Source organism: Aricia agestis, chromosome 19, assembly GCF_905147365.1.
Source record: "Aricia agestis chromosome 19, ilAriAges1.1, whole genome shotgun sequence".
In the NCBI taxonomy this organism is placed as follows: Eukaryota; Metazoa; Arthropoda; class Insecta; order Lepidoptera; family Lycaenidae; genus Aricia; species Aricia agestis.
This window is the reverse complement of record NC_056424.1, coordinates 3,555,299-3,573,251: the sequence shown is the minus strand read 5'-3', so window position 1 is coordinate 3,573,251 and position 17,953 is coordinate 3,555,299. Positions and strand designations below refer to the sequence as shown.

Below are 17,953 nucleotides of genomic sequence, written 5' to 3'. Positions count from 1 at the left end.
ATTTCAACTGTGTCATAGTAATAATAAATACTGGCATCATAAATCTCACCCCTTACTTCTTACTAGTTATCGTAAATTCTTAGTAATTGACGCCCCCACTTTTCGTTCTCAAACTTTTCCATTATTTGATTCAGTATATGAAGCTCTAACGCTTGTGCCAGATATTAGACTTGACATTGGCATTCAAAAAACAGATACATATTTTGCTAACAATATATTTAAGTACATCACGAATAACAATTGGCAGGGTTACCACCACATGTATACAGATGCATCTAAGGATACTACAGATAGTTGTGTTGGAGTTGGTGTCTACCATTTACAATATAATATTGTACAAAAAGTAAAGTTTCCGCCTGAAACATCTGTTTTTACAGGAGAGTGTTACGGCCTTTTTAAGGCTGTTGAGTATATTTTACTTGGCAGGCTTAAAGAGACACTAATATTTACAGATTCTTTAAGCTCTCTACAATCCCTGATTAAATTTCCTTTTAAATCAAAAAATTGTTATCCAATTATTGTCCAAGTTAGAAACCTTCTATATCAATGTAAACTTCAAGGCTTTTCAATAACTTTTATATGGATACCGAGCCATTGCGGAATTGTTGGCAATGAAATTGCCGACAAATTGGCAAAAGAGGCTGTTTTCAGTGGTGATTTGTTCCCTTTTAATAATTATGCGCATGATTTGGCTGCTCTGGCACGGAGTTCCCTATTGAAATCTTGGAATAAGTTGTGGGCCTTGAGTAGCCAAACAAAAGCTATACAGTATCGTATAATTCAACCAGAGATCCCTACTAAGCCCTGGTTTTCTAAAATATTCCTCTCTAAAAATATAACAACATCAATTATTCGGATGAGACTGGGTCATATGTGCATTCCAACGCATCTTAGGAGAATTGGCGTTAAAGATGATGATTTATGTGACTGTGGAGAAGTAGGTGACTTAAACCACATTATCCTATCGTGTTCCCTCCATGATCATTCCCAACTGTATAATAAACTGTCTTTAATCCCTATTCCATTTCCTACTTCTGTAAATATACTACTTGCTTCCAATGATAAATATGTATATAATTGTATATCTAATTACTTATCATTAAATAATATTAATATTTAGATTAAGTTATATGTCATTTAGTTTATTGTAGAATTTAATTATTTACCACACTGTTTTAATTAACTTTCTTCCAAATTCCGTTTCCTTTTATTCCTTCCGCCGTTCCTTACCTTTTTACCCTGTCTGTGGCACAATACGCATCCTTTGTGTCAAGTTGCCAAAATAGAAGAAAAAAAAAAAAAAAAAAAAAATTATAAATTCTATTTTAGAGTTGTGTGATTATATTATAAAATATTGTTAATGTTTAAAATATACAGAGTTTGAAGCTTTGTGCTGATGGAGGAATGTGAATAACATGGAAAATATGGATAATGTAGAAAGCAATGTAGAATTCTTGGATGACGAAAATACCTGCAGTATTTGTTTTGCCGAGTTTCTAGACACAAGTGACCTCAGTCAACATATCATTCAAATTCATCTTAATGAAGCTACTCTAAACAGGTACTGTTGTGTTTGCCGTAATTTCTTCAAGGACGTCGAAGAATTTGCACTACATCTAAGAACGTATCATATAAAAAGCTTACGTTGGTGTAAATATTGTACTAGAGTGTTTTTCAACAAGGAAGACTTGAGGAGACATGAAAAGAAGCATGGCGAATGGAAATACAAATCATGCTCGCATTGCGACAAAACCTTCCTATTTAAAGACATCCTGGCTGCCCATGAGTACAAAAACCACCGCATTTACAGAGACCCTAGCGAAGGTATAATGTTACAGGAATGTTTTCCCATCCTTTCTTCATTATTACATATGAATATAAAAAAGTTTTTTACGGTTGAATACACACACGAATCATATAAATGTGTAAGCTGCGGCCTTACTACCTCCGATATTGATAAGTTCCTGCAGCATGTAGAAGCTAAGAGTAAAAGGCCATTCGCATGTGATAAATGTTGTCAACTATTCTGCCATAAATATCGACTTAACAATCATTTGAATGGAAAATGTAATAAAAGCATAGAATGGAGTGAATGTGGAATCTGCGAGAAGAGAATTGAAAGCGGAACATCTGAGAACCACGCTAAGCAATGCCATAAAAAAGCATTTAAAAAAGAGACTACGCCTAAAAGTATACCAATTATAAATTGCAAGCTTTGTAAGAAAATGTTTGTTGGTAATGTAGCTCTAAACAAACATATTGATCGGACTCATAAACCAAACTTTCACTTATACAAATACAAGTGTGTCTCATGTGATATTCCGTTCTACCATCCCAAATATCTTTTTGCGCATTATTATACATATCATAGAGACTTGCAGCCGTATACTTGCAAAATTTGTGACAAAAAATACAGAGTACGTAAGTCATTTACTCTCCACATCAAACTAGACCACAAAAGTGTCGGTTTCGTTGAGTTTGATAAGGATTACCAAGTATTTTTCACTGACAAAAAATCTGAGAATCCATTTCAGCCGTATAATATACTATCTGAATATTTGGAAGAAAATCAAATTGTCGATATCAAAGGCACAGAAAATTCAAAAATTTACTCAACAGTTGAAAACTCTGATTTTATAAATGTTACAGAAACAGAGTGTGAAACTGACGTTGATAGAAGGGAGAAAACTCAGTCAAAACCTGCACAAAATTTGGATGACGAAACAGAATGTGAGACTGATATTGACAATAGTGATAAAATTCCATCTCTTTCTCTTGACATAGAAACAGAATGTGAAACTGATGTGGAGGGAAATAAAACTAATCCAGCTGTGACACCTCAAACATATATAGAAATAGAACTAGACTGTGAAAGTAATGCTTATAAAAGTAATACAAAAGCTATTTCAAAACGAAGAAGGTCTATTAAGGAGGAATCTGAAACTGATGTAGATAAAACAACCAAAAAAGGTAAATCCAAGAAGAGGTCTAGAGCATTGAAAGCGAGAAATAAAAGGAAGCAAAATTATAACACTGAAGTGTCGTCGAATGACTCAGATGTTCCATTGATTGAAATGACCAAAAGGGATGTGCACTTACTTGTTAAAAGAAGGGGAAAAAAAAAATTTGTGTGTATAAAATGCAACAAAAACTGTTATACTTATCAGAACTACAACCATCACATGTCTTTGCATGTGGGATTCAAATTGAAAAAATGTATAAAGTGTCAGAAAACATTTAAATCCAGAATGGCACTCGATGAGCACATGAAGAAAAAACATACGAGCTCAAAATTAACTGAAACATTAAAACAAGTTCTGGAACGACGTAAAAACGCAGTACAAGGCACACCCAATCCTGTGGCACTCCGCGAAAACTTCAGAAAAACTATTCATAAAGTCGACATACCAGAAGATGATAGTGCACCGGCCGTGTTGACATTGATCGAAGATGATTTATCAGCTAAATCTTTTATTGAAAGTTTTATGCCGGAAGATAGCTCTAAAGAAATCAAAGTCACCAACAGCATTACAATAAAGGAAACAAGAGGAGGATACAGATCTCCACTAATTAAAATGACTAGATTTAAACCAGAATCACCTATCAAGTCTACTAAGTTGCAGATGCCTGTCAAATTCAAACCTGAAAATGTATCTCACGTGAAAGCAACCATTAAGGTTGTACATAAACCTGTGCATAAGCCGGAAATGGCTTTAAGCCAATTTTCAGTAGAAAATAATGACACATATTATAATGCTTACGATAGTGATAATGTGTTGGTAGATGAGAGGGACGAAATACCAGAAGTAGCAGAGGAGATCATGTTGAATACCGAAGAAAAAGATGATGTTAAAGAAAACAAGAATATTATAGATGCACAAAATAGCATAGTCATTCCCAATTTTCATAATTATGGGGATATTAAAATTGCTCACTTACAATCGGAGGCGCCATTCTACAAGATTATAAGTATGAAGGATATAATGAAGTCAGCACCCAATAAACCTCCTCAAGGCCAACCTCCAGAGGAGTCCTCGGAACCTGTTACTTTACCGGGGGGTATAAAATTGGTATCAGTGAATCCATTGGCCCATCTTCTCGGAACTAAAGACGTAGAGAAATTATTTAAACCAAACAAGCACTATGTGCCAAAAGTTAATGACATAAAGTCGGCTATGGAAAAAGCAATGAATAATGTGTACAAACCAAAAAGACGGCAGAAAATCAGTTAAGAGATAAGAATATTATGTAGTTGTTTTAAATTCTTACTTTTCATAATTCATAATCTTTACTTGCTTGGCTAAGTATGGCTATTTGTATTAACATGAAAATAAAATATTCTGTAATATTGAAGTTCTATACATATTCACATTAAAGACAAAAGCTGAGTTGCATAAATCAAAGATTATCAACCCGGTTCAGTGTCACATATTGAACTCCGATTGCCTTACGCCAGTAACAAGCCCAGAAATATGTGTTACTGTAAAAGTTCATAGATATTAAGCCTATTAATAAAAGTAAAAAATATTACGCGTCTTTTCACGTCATCACATCCTTTAGCCCGACCGCACATTATCCGAAATTTCCTATCAAGCTTAGGGCCTGTTTCACCACTTTCTGATAAAGTGCCTAATAGGCTATTCACAACTTTTTTGACAGATTCTCCATACTTGATCTGTCAAGTTAATTGGTGGATAGCCTTATCAGGAAGTGGTGAAACAGGCCCTTAATCTTGCCTAAATATTCGACCACAGAACCATGTGGCTACTTTTTGTCTGCATAAATCAAGCGTAAATGCTTTCCTTTGGCGAAGCTTTGAACAGGCGCAGCGCAGACTATCCGTGACGCAATTTTTAAGGTCACAGCACGAATATCAACTCGGAAAGGGATCGGCACCGTATCGCCTCGAGCCGTTCAATATTGTTTGTATGAAACTCCCTACTGCAACGCACACTAAGCGAAACCGTAACGTAATCGCCTCGCCTCGGAACAGGCTTCGAACCGAGATGCGACGCGTGGTCAACTAGCAGTCCCCCCACTTACGGCTCGTCGTCCACCCGCCTACGGCTCTCCGTACTTAAGTTTACGTTGCTTCGTCCACCCTTGCCCCTTTCCCCTTGTAAGCGAGGCGTCGCCTACCTGTAGTCGAGTTGACGTGCAGGCGCTACTGACACGCTTCGGTTACGTGCATTCGTTAGGTTGACGCCTGGTTGACGACGAGGCGAAAGGCGATACGGTGACGATCCCTTTCCGAGTTGATATATGTACTGTGACCTTTTTTTTTTATTCTATTTAATTTAAGTATAGGACCTTTATAAGAATACATGTCGGTCTACTGTGACCTTTAGTCTGTGGAAATAGAGGTTCTATTTCCACAGAATAAAGGTCACAGTCGTGTAACACAAAGTAAAGGGCACATCGGTGCGTCGCGGATAGTCTGTCGTCTGCGCTGCGCCGTGTTTGGTAATGACACTGACCTCCATTATACAATGTATAATGGAGATCAGTGGGTAATGAAAACCGCAAAGAAATTAAAATTATTTATTAAAGTTTCAACTTAACAATACAAAATTATTTACTTACAAATCAAATACAAGTTAAATAAGTTTAATCAAAGCGATCACATGTTGACGATTTATAATTTTAAAATTTTATTATACATTGTGATCACGCTTTACAAAATCACTTACATTACAACTTTGGAATTTTTTCAACATAATTATACATTTTATATGTATTTGTATAATATAAAACAGATCCAGCCCAACTAGTAATAGGTAATGTCATAGGATACATATAAACGGTGTTATCATAGTTCGAAAAGACTGACTCACAAGCAAAATCGAAATGTTACATGATAGGTAAACACATTACTGAAAACTATGCCGCTAAAGACCTTATGAGGGAACGCGGGTGCAGTAGAATTTAAACGAAGAAACTATTGCCATTACGCTTCACCCTGCGCCGGCACGCATATTGTGATAGAGACAGATATCTACAGTAAATCGAGATAAGGTAGTCCTCTGCTTCCCCCTTCAAAATAGAGCCTAATCTAATTTTTATTTTTATAAATATCTTCAGGAAGAGTGAGTCTATGCTTCTATGTTTTTATTTTGTCTTAAAGATCTTTCAAATTAGTTTTATGGTCGGTGGATTGGCGGGGTACGGGGCATTCATTTTTTGCGATATTTGAAGGGTCATATTTTTTTATTTATAATAAAAGAAAATTTATAGTAAAAGAAAAAATTGAACGTAGAGGCATAGCTTGAATCCAGATCCCAATATTGTATAACAAAATCATTTGTCTAGACGCATTGTCCAAGGAGTAAATTGGGGAATACGTTTAAGTATGGAAAAACAGTGTTTCCTCTTAATAACTCATAAGGGTAGTCATATTTTTCCATAAAATATAAGACACGCACTATGCACTATTCAAAGGTTTTAATTCGTAACTACTAACTTCTTATGAGTCACAAAATATTTACAATAGTGTCGGTAGTAATAGTACTGTTTTAGCTAAAAATTAATAATGTTACTAAATTAAGGTATATTAAATAATGACTACGATTTTGCCTTCAATTTATGTAAGGCCTTGTCTGATACTTTTATAAAAGGCGCTTGACAGAGACGAAACAAACTATTACATCCATTCATACTCAATGTAGATGTTTTATAAATAAAGGAATAAAAAATTAAACGATTACAATATTCTTGAAATTCTACAAGAAAAAATAGGCATTATGCTCATTTAGTTTTAATTTATACATGTAAAAAGAGTTAATTTTTAATTAAATTTATTATAAACCTAATCTTATAACAATAAACAAATTTCAACAGATTTTTTCCTTTACATTAGATTACTTTTACTTTCATTGTATTTTCATACAGTAATGAGAATAGAATAATTCCATTTAACATTCTACATAATCAATAGATTGTATAGTAAAAATATTGTGTACTAGATGACAAAATTTCGTGAATAAACCGTACATGTATAAAAATTATAGAATAATCCTTTCCCGGGATTAAATCGCCTCGCCTCGGAAAGGGACAGCGGTCGGCGAGCCGTAAGCGAGGCGTCGCCTAGCCGTAGCCGAGTTGACGTGCAGGCGCTAATGATACGCTTTGTTAATACGTGCATACATTAGGTTGACGCCTGGTTGACGGCGAGGCGAAGGCGATACGGTGACGATCCCTTTCCGAGTTGATATGTGTTCTGTGACCATCAGCCGTTTCGGCGTGAAGAGGTAAGAACTAACAGACAGACAGACACACTTTCGCATTTATAATATTAGTAAGGATGTAATACTCCGGTATAAATAGTACTCAAGATGCATCTCCGTCTCAAGACACGGTTCAGGCTCTGTGATTGGTTGGCTGTCAAAATTTGGACCAATCACAGAGCCGAACCGCGTCTTGAGACAGCGTCGCATCTTAAGTACTGACTATTTATACCGGCCTAAGATTTAATTGAGTCCGTACACACATGCCCTCAATGTTGGCTTTGCGTTCGTTGACGCATTCAATTATTGAATACGCCCAAACGAATGTTGAATGAAAGAAGATGACGAAAATTGAAGACGAAAGCGCATAGTGTGGACATAGCTAATAACTCTGTTGCGAAAGTTGCACGTATATAACGTAAAAGTGAAGGATAAAATTGCTGTGGCGTATAGCTGGGTCCACATTTGTGGCATCGTAGCTTTGCTATGTAGCCTTGGCGCGTATCATTTTTCACCAAAGTTTGAACGCAAGAAATTTAATTTTTGCGTCTAAACTAGCGATTTAAATACACACAGAGGCTACGCAAAGGAGATACTACCAAAATGCTACAAAATGGGCCCAAAGAACGCAACATCTTACAGCATATGAATCTCATACATAGTATAAAAATATAATGACTTATACTAGTTAGCTCTCCACCATGTGTGAGGTCGGTGAGGAGGGGGTGGAGTCGACACACAGCTCAGACGCCTGCTCAGCCAGGTCCGATGTTATCTGAAACATGTAAGAAATAATTCACACACGCGCACAAACACCGTGCCGAAGGCTGCCGAACTGAAACGACGTTAGATAATGCACGGCTTAGACTTTCAACGCCGCACCGCTCGAAGTGGTGATTGTGAGGTTATTTTCGTTACGGAATCATCTTTGATTCCAAACTTCTATTCGACTCGCACATTGACCACATAATTAAAAAAGCTCGCAAAGCCTTAGGATTCATATTTAGACTCTCCTCTGATTTTACGCGCATTAAAACAATTAAAATACTTTATTGTGCTTTCGTTCGTAGTCATTTGGAATACTGCTCGCCCGTATGGAACCCCAACTACGCTACCTACATTGATAGAATTGAGAATATTCAAAAAAAGTTTTTAAAATTCATACAGTTCAAGTCAAATACCCACCTACCTAACTATATCGAAAGATGCAAAAAATTTCACATCTTGCCTCTCGCCGAACGAAGAAACATTGCCGACTTGTCGTTGCTCTTTAAAATATTCAGTGGTTCAGTTGATTGCCCGGAACTAGTCAGTAAATTTGAGCTCAAAATACCCACCGGCTCGCTCAGAAGACGTCAACTCCTACACGTTCCATATGCCCCTACCACCTACCGGCAAAATGCGTACATCGTGCGAGCTAGCAAAGCGTACAATACAGCGTCTCAAAGTACTGACGTAGATCTATTTAATACTAACATTAGAAGTCTCAGAAAGTGTTTACAGACCATTTCTTTAATACTTACTGATACAAGCTAATTTAGTTTATGATAATAATTTGCACATTACTGATACTGACGATCCAAGGATATGCTATCATTTTTATTGCTGTCTTTTTTTTTATATATATTTTATACATCACAGTGCGTCAATTTGACGTCAACCAAATTTATGTACAATCTAAACAAAACCTAGTCGCGAAAACTTTTAATTGGCATTTGTATTGTTACTTTTGAATCCTACCTTTGTACTAGCTGTAAGTTTTCCTTTAAAATAAAATAATAAAAACAAATAAATAAATAAAATAAATAGAATCTCTTGATTCAAACAAAAAGTTGTCAAACATCGACATGTTTGACAATGTTTCTGTCAGTAATCTGATATGACGTGCCCGGAGAAAAAGGGGCACTGAAGGCAGAGAAAAGGGAGCGTCGCGGGCGCCCCGTTTTTTCGCACTGCCAGCACCCTGGGCACCGAAAAAGTCTCGCCCAAGGCGCTGGTAGTGCTAAAACCGGCACTGGCAAAGTCACTGTAGTACCTGGTGCAGCGCGCGCGCGGCGCAGTCCGGCGGCAGGCGCAGCGCTTGCAGCAGCGCGGGCAGCCGGCGCGCGCTCTCGCCGCCCGCCAGCGCCAACTGCACCAGCCGCGTGCCCATCTCCGCCCGCGCCGCCAGACCGCGAACGCCCCTGGAATAGACATAATAATATGATTGTTGCTTTTCCCTCTTATACTGTTAAACATGAAAATTCCCTGTCCTACCCTACCCCTACAATTCCTGATCCATTGAAGACCATAATAATTGTTATGATTATGACATTCTTTAATTTTGATAAGATAGGGACGTTCAGGTGCACTCTTAAGATGCACCGGTCTAGTAAAATAATCAATTGTTTAATTGTAATTTTTGTGACGCACGTAACAACGTTATCTAACCTAATAAAAAATAATGTCCCCTAATAAAAAATTCTAATGTCAGATTTTTTACACATTATATTATAATATTTTAAATATTTTTAAAAAGTTGAAACGTCAAAATGACATTTGGCCTATACTCACGTGACTTTTAGTCGTCTCAGGGCGTGGCATGCGGCTGTGAGCTCGGGCCGCAGCGCCTCCAGCCGCCGCGGCACGTCCGCCCGCTCGCCGCCCTCGTCCGCGTCTACCACTAGCGAGCGGATCTGGAATACAGAACATACGTTATTAGTTGTATCTTTACTAGCATTTCTTGCGTTTAAAAATTACCGCCACCACTAACGAGCGGATCTGGAATACGCAATATCTTCCTCTCAAATAATATATTCGTTGACGACGGAACCGCAATATCTTAAAATGTTCAGCAGCACGCGTCATTTCGTCAGGGCGTTTATCATTCCAGTTGATCCTTATTCCAAACACATCTACTTAATTCACTCGATGATTTTTCCTGTCATTACGTTAAGACGTATTTAAGAAACAATATAACAATACCTCATCGCAAACACGCAAGTAGTGGTAGAGCGCCTTCCCGCCGCACTCCCATCCGCTCACCTCGTGCCGCTCAGACGCCGCGTGCATCTTCTCCAGTATGTCCTTGAGGCTTTGAAGATTGTCTACAAACACCAATAAGGGCCTGTTTTACCACTTCCTGATAAGTATAGAGAATCTGTCAAATAAGCTGTGAATAGCCTATTCGACACTTTATCAGAAAGTGGTGAAACAGGCCCTAAGTAATAAAAAATTAAAAAACCTTCATTTGATGCTTTGTTTCTGACTCACACAAATAATTATTATCAGACACTTTACAACTTTCTTAGCGTGTCAAACATGTCGCGGTCGGACTTATTCAGCCCTTTTGGGAAGGGAAGTAGGCGCGACGGCAGACGCGAGAATGTTAAGTCGCTCGCGCTGCCGCTCGTCATGCCGCCGCTGCCGCTGCCCGACGCGTCAAGTATGTGGAGGGCTGAGTGTAAACGCTCACTCGCGTCGTCACTGCCGCAGAAGTATTCAGAGAAGTATTGCCGGCAGCGCGAGTAGCAACGGCCACGGCAGTGGCTGAATGCAAACGGCCCATTAGGCATTTTGATGAGTGCGGACTGCGGCCGTCTTTGATCAATTAGTTTGATGACTCAATGTCACTATAAACTTATATCTCACCCGACAACACGGCCTCTGGTAACAAGTCCTCGATGAGCACGCGGTGCGCCGCGTTCCACTGCTCCGCACCCACCAGATACTGCACTTCTAGCGTTTGTTGGTGCTGAAATCATTTTTATTGTTTACTAGCTGTCGGGCAAACGTTGTTTTGCCGTCTAAAGTGTTTCGCCCAGTGATATTTTATTATTAAGTATAAAAAACATCATTGATTTCGCCCATATTATTTTATTGAAGTGACTAAATGAGTACGTCACCATAGCAACGTCCATAGCTATCCCGTCGCACAAACAATGGTCGCCGTCGGTCTCGAGTTGTAATAATTTACTATTATTTATTCAACAAATGCACTTATCAATATAAAAAGTACCCAGTGGCCGATTCTCAGACCCACTGAATATGCATATAAAATTTGGTAAAAATCAGTAAAGCCGTTTCGGAGGAGTACGGTAACTAACATTGTGACACGGGAATTTTATATATAAGATTAAAATAAACCTATTTTTGTAAATTGGGTATGAAAATAATATTCATAATTATTTCAATAACGGTCCTAGCTCCATGTTTAAGAATGGGCTATCCACAACTTGTCTGACAGATACGCCGTATTGTATCTATCAGATAAGTTGTGGATAGGCTGTCCGGCACTTATCAGGAAGTGGTGAAACATGCCCTTACTCTTTTATATTCTTAAACATGAAGTTAGGGCCATCTTTCATTCTTTGTTCGAGAGACTGCCAACGTAACTTAACTTTCAGTGCCGTAACTTTTATCGCCACATTCCAACTTTTTTTTACTAGTTAAAGCCTCACCTCATACTTGGCGCGGTGCGCCTGCGCCAGTAGCAGCCACTTCTCCGGCACGCGCAGCCGCCGCACCAGCTCGAGCCGCGCCCGCAGCTCCGGCGACTCCGCCCGCGCCGGCGCATGGCGGGATAGCACCTCGCGGATTAGGTAGCAGCGACTGAAATAAAAACCAATAATGAGGGTTTCTGATATTCTATCTGCTACCAGGTGCCGCTATGTAGTCTAAGAGCCAGACCGTTGCGGCGCGTTGCGTCTGCGTTGCGTCGACGCAGCGCGTTGTTTTACATACAAATAACCAAGGTGTTCACACGGCGCGCTGCGTCGTCGCAACGCACTCATGACGGACGGCAGCCCCGTATCGGCTGCTGTTTGACGCATAGCTGGCCACACAGGCGCTGCGTCATCGCAGTGTTATTACGAAGCAGTCTTGATGTCCTCCCGCTTCGTCTCGGGGGCTGCTGTCCGTCATGTGTGAGTTGCGCGCTGCTGTCACGACGCAGCGCTCCGTGTGAACACCTTGGTTATTTGTACGTAAAACAACACAACGGCAGCGCTGCGTCGAAGCAACGCTGACGCAACGCGCCGTTTGGACTGGCTCTTAGGCTGTACTCACGCCGCAGTATCGGGGTGGTAGGCGAGCGCCTGCGCGGCGCGGTGCCAGTCGCCCTGCGCCTCCAGCTGCTGCGCCGCGCCGACCACCGCATGCGCGCTCGCCGTGCCGAACCACGCCTCCAGCAGGAAACTGCAGGCAAAAGAAAGATAAATAATAATTTTCATAGTTTCGTAGTCTCACGTATAATAATCATAGTTTCGTAGTCTCACGTGACGTGATCAACAGTGGTTTGCACCCACTTCTGTAGCGATGCAAACGCGCGACAGTATGAGAGTGCAGCGAACAGAAAACAGAGGGCTAGTTCTCAGGTATTTTTTGTTTTGTATTGCTACAATAAGTCGTCCTGTGCTCTCCCCTCAACGAAAATAAACTATAAATGCACGTTTGTAAGTGCCGTGCCATGACGTCACTTTAAATAGTAGTGTAGCATTTGAATCTAACATTATATTACATATGAACTTGTCACCATAATATTATCCTCAAACTGACCTTAAGCTGTAATCGGTGGGGTCTGGCGTGTACGCAGCGGGTCGCACGCGCGGGCGGGCGTGCAGCGCGCGCGCACGTATTAGCGAGTACCGGAGGTCGAGCACGCGCCTCTTTGCGCCGTCCTGAAATTAGCAAGACATGGGGATATTTATTAACCTTGGTTATTATGTTCCAAAAGTATATATTAAAACGATTTCCAAAAGGAAGAATTTTCCAATTAGTATAACAAATCTACTAAAAGCATCGAGTATAGTTAGACATCATACTACTTAAGGTATAAATTAGCACATATTACTTTTATTTTTGCTCGTGAAAAGATGTGTTTTTATAACATTTTATTAATTTGTACGTTTTGAGATACGGCTGGGCCGACATTGCAGGCAAATCAAAGCAAAAGCAGGCAGTCAAAAAGAAATAGTGCCAATGCCAAAAAGGCTGTCTACCTGTTTTAGCATTTGTGTCTTTATATGTTATAACTCGCGCAAGTACTATAATACTTACATCAGTCTCCGTTACGAACTGTTTGGCATACGGCGGCAGGGGGAACTGCATGCCCATCTCCTGCTCCGGCAGCGCGGCCAGGTCCACCTCCTCATCACCGTCCGCGAAGTAGCCTTCGTACGTCCGAACCACCTGCTCCAGGGACGGCACTTGCGGGCACAGGTATCTGAAAGTCATAGTCCATACTAAGGGCCTGTTTCATCACTTCCTGATAAGTGCTCGATAGGCTTGGATTTGGACGACTTACTATACCTTCTATAATCTGATATTGTGTCATTCATAAAAAAAATGCATAACCTGCAGTACGTTATAAGTTGTAGTTTTTTTAAATACACATTTCTTTTAATGTCATACGTTGCGAACAAATAAGTTCGTACTTAGTGCCTGTCCAGATGAGGCGTTTTACGCGCGAGTCCACACGCCCGTCCACACTCGCACGTACCCGAGATACATAGAGCTACATATATCCCGTCCAGATGCCTACGCGCGTTTCCTTATTCACGCGTAAAACGCGTGCAATGAGTGGGACTCTCGACTCACCCGTTTGACGCGCGAGTCGAGATACTTGGGTGCCATTGCAGTGTGCAGTACTATGCGCGAGTTCGTTGCGAGTGGACCTATTTGATGATTAAAATTCAGCAACTGGCTAGATCCCTCCCAGCTTAGTAACGCGCGTAAAACGCGGTATCTGGATGCAATAGAAATTGAAACGCACGTATGGACTTCGCGCGTAAAACTCCTCTTCGGACTGACACTTATACGCATCTACGCACACACATACGTACCTGGCGGTTGCGTGCAGCGCGCGCGGCCAATCCAGCGGCGCAAGTGCGGGCGGGCGCTCGGCCACGGCGAGCTGCAGGCACGCCAGCCGCGCCGCACACACGTGCGCCGCCGCGCCGCTGTCCCGCCACACGCGGAACTGACGCGACAGGAGCGATTGGAAACCGGGATCGCCTGGTGATAAAAAATATTATATTGCGATTATTCGTGAAACATTACATTACATTTTAGAAAAAGGCTACATAATTTTTCAAGTCGAACAGCAAGCTTTCGTGCAAACTTAACAGATGAGTTTTTATTGCCAAATTATCGGCTTTTTTATGAAGCTGCGCTGCTGCGCTCTGAAGTATCTTACAAACATAAACACACGAATACGTAACAACGTGGACATTTTTGTCTCAAGTGTAATCTAGGGCAAAAATTATTCAACAAAAACAAAAAAATCAACTCTCAATCGCTTTTTACTTTAGGTCTTTCAACATTTTAATCAGTGCTATTTTAAATGACTACAACATTGTGGTAAGCGTTAAACTTACCAGTAGCCTGTGCCAGTAGCACCGCCATGTTGAGATCTCCCTTCTCGCGCGCCAGCTTACACGCCTCCAGCACCCGACCGCCGATTAGCAGACTCCACACCTTAGAGCTGTGACTGTCCGACTCTGTAAATACAATTGGTTTGTCACAGGAAGTTAATGGCAAGTGTAACGTCATAGTTCTCAAGCGCGACTCATATATACAAAGTGTATTTGTCTTACCGCCTACGAATAATAAAAACTACTTACCGCCCATTTGTATATTTACAGAATTTGTCTCTTTTTTAGTATCAAATGGTATACAAATACATGGTATGTATTTTTTTATTATGAGCAAATTCGATTTCTGGCAAGAAAAAAAATATTTCAAAAAACGAATGCAGGTTTAGCTTTTATTCTAATCGATCTTTCAACATATCTTCTATAGTTCCGGATTTTGTCTAAAAATTACCATGTTCTTTTTAAAATTTCATATACCGAGTTACTTAATCTCATATCTTTAAACGAGCAATTCTTGTATAATATACTACTACTAGCTGTTTGACCGAGCTTTGCTTGGTATCCGATGAAAATGACATATATATTATATATATATATACTAATATTATAAAGAGGTAAACTTTGTTTGTTTGTTTGTTTATTTGTAATGAATAGGCTCAAAAACTACTGGACCGATTTTAAAATTCTTTCACCATTAATTTTTACTGGACTACATATAAACGGATTTATTTTACTCATGCTAATAATCCTTATCAAAATAAATTATTTTATCACTAAGTACAGTTTGTGTAGAATATATTTGGTCTTTGAATTATTAAAATTGGACGTTTGGTTTAGAAGTTATGGCGAAATTAAAATATTGCGATGTACGCCCGTTTCGAAGTGGGCGCTACCAAAGCGGCGATGCGCTGCGGGAAGGGTATCACTATACATCGCCCGCGTAATTTAGGAATGTCACGGAAAAACCGTACATTTTTCCGCAAAAAAGAAACCTATGTCCTTTCACCTTTCAGGTCTATTCTTCATGTAAATAATGTACCAAGTATTGTACACATTGAAAAGGTCTACAGAAAACGCGATAGTATATACGTATAAGGATATCCCACAATAACATTTTATTGTCATTTACTTTTAACTTCAAATAATGGATAATTTTCGAAGCGATTTTAACCAATACGGCAATAATCCTTATTCAGTTAAATACTTTTAATACAATTTTGATTATGGCCCTTTACAGTATTTTTTTTTTATGAAATAAGGGGGCAAACGAGCAAACGGGTCACCTGATTGAAAGCAACTTCCGTCGCCCATGGACACTCGCAGCATCAGAAGAGCTGCAGGTGCGTTGCCGGCCTTCTAAGAGGGAATAGGGTAATAGGGGAGGGAAGGGAAGGGAGTAGGGGTGGGTAGGGAATCGAATAGGGTAGGGGATTGGGCCTCCGGTAAACTCACTCACTCGGCGAAACACAGCGCAAGCGCTGCTTCACGTCCGTTTTCTGTGAGAACGTGGTATTTCTCCGGTCGAGCCGGCCCATTCGTGCCGAAGTATGGCTCTCCCACGTATGAAAGCGTATAAAGCATATTATGATTTAAATTTTAAATGAATATTTTCGAAGATATTACAGATTTAAAAATTGCGGGACGTAGCTTTTGCGGTAGTAGGTACCGACCAATGCGGGCCACGGGTAGTAATGAATTTATAAATTATTTATCAAAACTACTGAATCGATTTTAATCATTTTATATATATATATATATATATATATATATATATATATATATATATATATATATATATATATATGTGTGTGTCATTCTCATCGGATACCGAGCAAAGCTCGGTCAAACAGCTAGTAGTATATTATAATATATTGTGTGTGTTATTTAACTTTATGAACCTGTCATCTGTTCTTTTTTAATAAAAATAAAAACGCATCAATCACTTACCGTCCTCCGGCTCAGGTCTGTTGGTCTCCGCTAACTCCTTATCAGTGACTTCGGCGACGCACTCCCGCATCCAGCGCAGCAGCCGCTCGTGCCGATGCACTATTGACTGGTCGTCCGTGCCTGGCACGCCTGTTGAATTAACTTTTTGTTATAACAATCTAAAATAATATTCACTATAGACATTCAGCGAACAGGAAGTTTTTTTTTTTAATGGGCTAGCATTGCTATGGTTGTTGGTATCTTGTTACCGTCCACACGTAGTGTAAGTCAAACACCAACATTCTTATTAATTGTGTTCGTGTGAAAGAGACAGAAACTTAAATAAGTAATATTATTGGTTACATACCATCATTTTCCAAATCTGCTCCCCACAGTGCGTCACATAGTTTCCACACTTGCAGACAGTACGCCGACGAAACGCCAAACTGTATAATAAAATATTCCTCATAATATGTTGTATTGGCCTAACTCATAAGATGTTACAACTTAAAAAAATAAATTAAAGCTGCAACTAATAGTGTTTGCAACACAAATTGTAAAAGTTCAACCAATTATGATTACGCCACTTTCTTTCACGTTGGCGCAGTTAAAAGAATTTTTAACTGCGCCAACGTGAAAAAACTTCATTCCAAAAGGATACCAAAAACTTCATTAGTTTTTGGTATCCTTTAGGCCTACTACGAAACCGAGACTCAAACAATCGGACGAGAATGCCGCGTCCTGCTCTAACAACGTCATTTCACGTTTATTAGAGTAGGACGCGGCATTCTCGTCCGATTGTTTGAGTCTCAAAACTGTTTCGTGGTACAACTCCTTATTACATACATCGTTACATAACTCTTCAACGGTCTAACTGACAAATTTATTTTATATACTCACGTCTGGCGTGTACTCCGTGGCTTTAGCAGCCACGCCCAGCAGCGCCCGCAGCAGCCCTAGGCGGTCTTTGGCCGACTCCTTCACCACCAGTTGCGGGCAGATCTCCCCGCTCTGGAGCTCAGTGGATTTGATCTCAGAGTACTCGAGAAGGCACTCGAGTTGACGCGCTAGGGTGTCCTGTAGATAAAATTATTTATGACGAATATTTAAGACGTCGGTAGACTTCATTGAAACAACAGTTTGTAACAAGCATTGCCACAAAAATAAAAATAAACTTCAAAATTCCCTATCTCAAGAACTACTGAAGCGATTTTGATGATACTTGCAGTATTCCGTAAGTATAACAATACCTAGTACCTACAACAAAAAAAGAATTACTTAAATCGGACTCCGGAGTTTCAAAACATACATAAACTTGCGTGCAAAAAAATCGACCCACCTCTCTCCTTATGATTCAAACGGTAATAACTCAAGAAATATAATTAGTATTAAATAAATGTTGGAATCGTTTTAAAGGTAGTACAATAAGGATTTAATGATTGCTATAGTAAT

At 39.7% G+C, this 17,953-nt stretch overlaps 2 protein-coding genes across 4 annotated transcripts in view; one reads left to right on the top strand and one right to left on the bottom strand.

Annotated features, from left to right (window-relative positions):
* Positions 1–1,323: 1,323 nt before the first annotated feature.
* LOC121736495 (zinc finger protein 62 homolog) lies at positions 1,324–4,558 on the top strand. 2 transcript variants are annotated; one of them, XM_042127719.1, is made up of 2 exons: positions 1,324–2,664; positions 2,737–4,558. In XM_042127719.1, exons 1-2 carry the CDS (start codon positions 1,416–1,418, stop codon positions 4,230–4,232), a joined length of 2,745 nt encoding a protein of 914 aa, XP_041983653.1. In that variant the 5' UTR covers positions 1,324–1,415; the 3' UTR covers positions 4,233–4,558. The 2 variants fall into 2 exon arrangements, with proteins under 2 accessions (XP_041983653.1, XP_041983652.1); XM_042127718.1 differs by having other exon boundaries at positions 1,324–4,558.
* A 932-nt stretch (positions 4,559–5,490) lies between these two features.
* The window catches only part of LOC121736316 (nuclear pore complex protein Nup98-Nup96), a 50,001-nt gene continuing 37,538 nt past the window's right edge, over positions 5,491–17,953 (bottom strand). Inside the window, exons 35-49 of one of the 2 annotated variants that reach the window (XM_042127411.1) lie at positions 17,402–17,578; positions 16,869–16,947; positions 16,523–16,651; positions 14,579–14,701; positions 14,045–14,216; positions 13,260–13,425; positions 12,759–12,880; positions 12,270–12,398; positions 11,663–11,813; positions 10,854–10,956; positions 10,188–10,309; positions 9,777–9,898; positions 9,259–9,406; positions 7,896–7,998; positions 5,491–5,510 (exon numbers count right to left, since the gene is read on the bottom strand). In XM_042127411.1, the coding sequence (XP_041983345.1) occupies positions 7,912–7,998; positions 9,259–9,406; positions 9,777–9,898; positions 10,188–10,309; positions 10,854–10,956; positions 11,663–11,813; positions 12,270–12,398; positions 12,759–12,880; positions 13,260–13,425; positions 14,045–14,216; positions 14,579–14,701; positions 16,523–16,651; positions 16,869–16,947; positions 17,402–17,578 (1,830 nt within the window). In that variant the 3' untranslated portion in view covers positions 5,491–5,510; positions 7,896–7,911. Of the gene's footprint in view, positions 5,511–7,562; positions 7,999–9,258; positions 9,407–9,776; positions 9,899–10,187; positions 10,310–10,853; positions 10,957–11,662; positions 11,814–12,269; positions 12,399–12,758; positions 12,881–13,259; positions 13,426–14,044; positions 14,217–14,578; positions 14,702–16,522; positions 16,652–16,868; positions 16,948–17,401; positions 17,579–17,953 lie in introns of those variants that run through there. The other variant, XM_042127412.1, reaches the window with a different exon arrangement.

Bases quoted from the DNA above. Each gene is read 5' to 3' on its own strand.
- LOC121736495 (XM_042127718.1), top strand. From the start codon at position 1,416: ATGGAAAATATGGATAATGTAGAAAGCAATGTAGAATTCTTGGATGAC.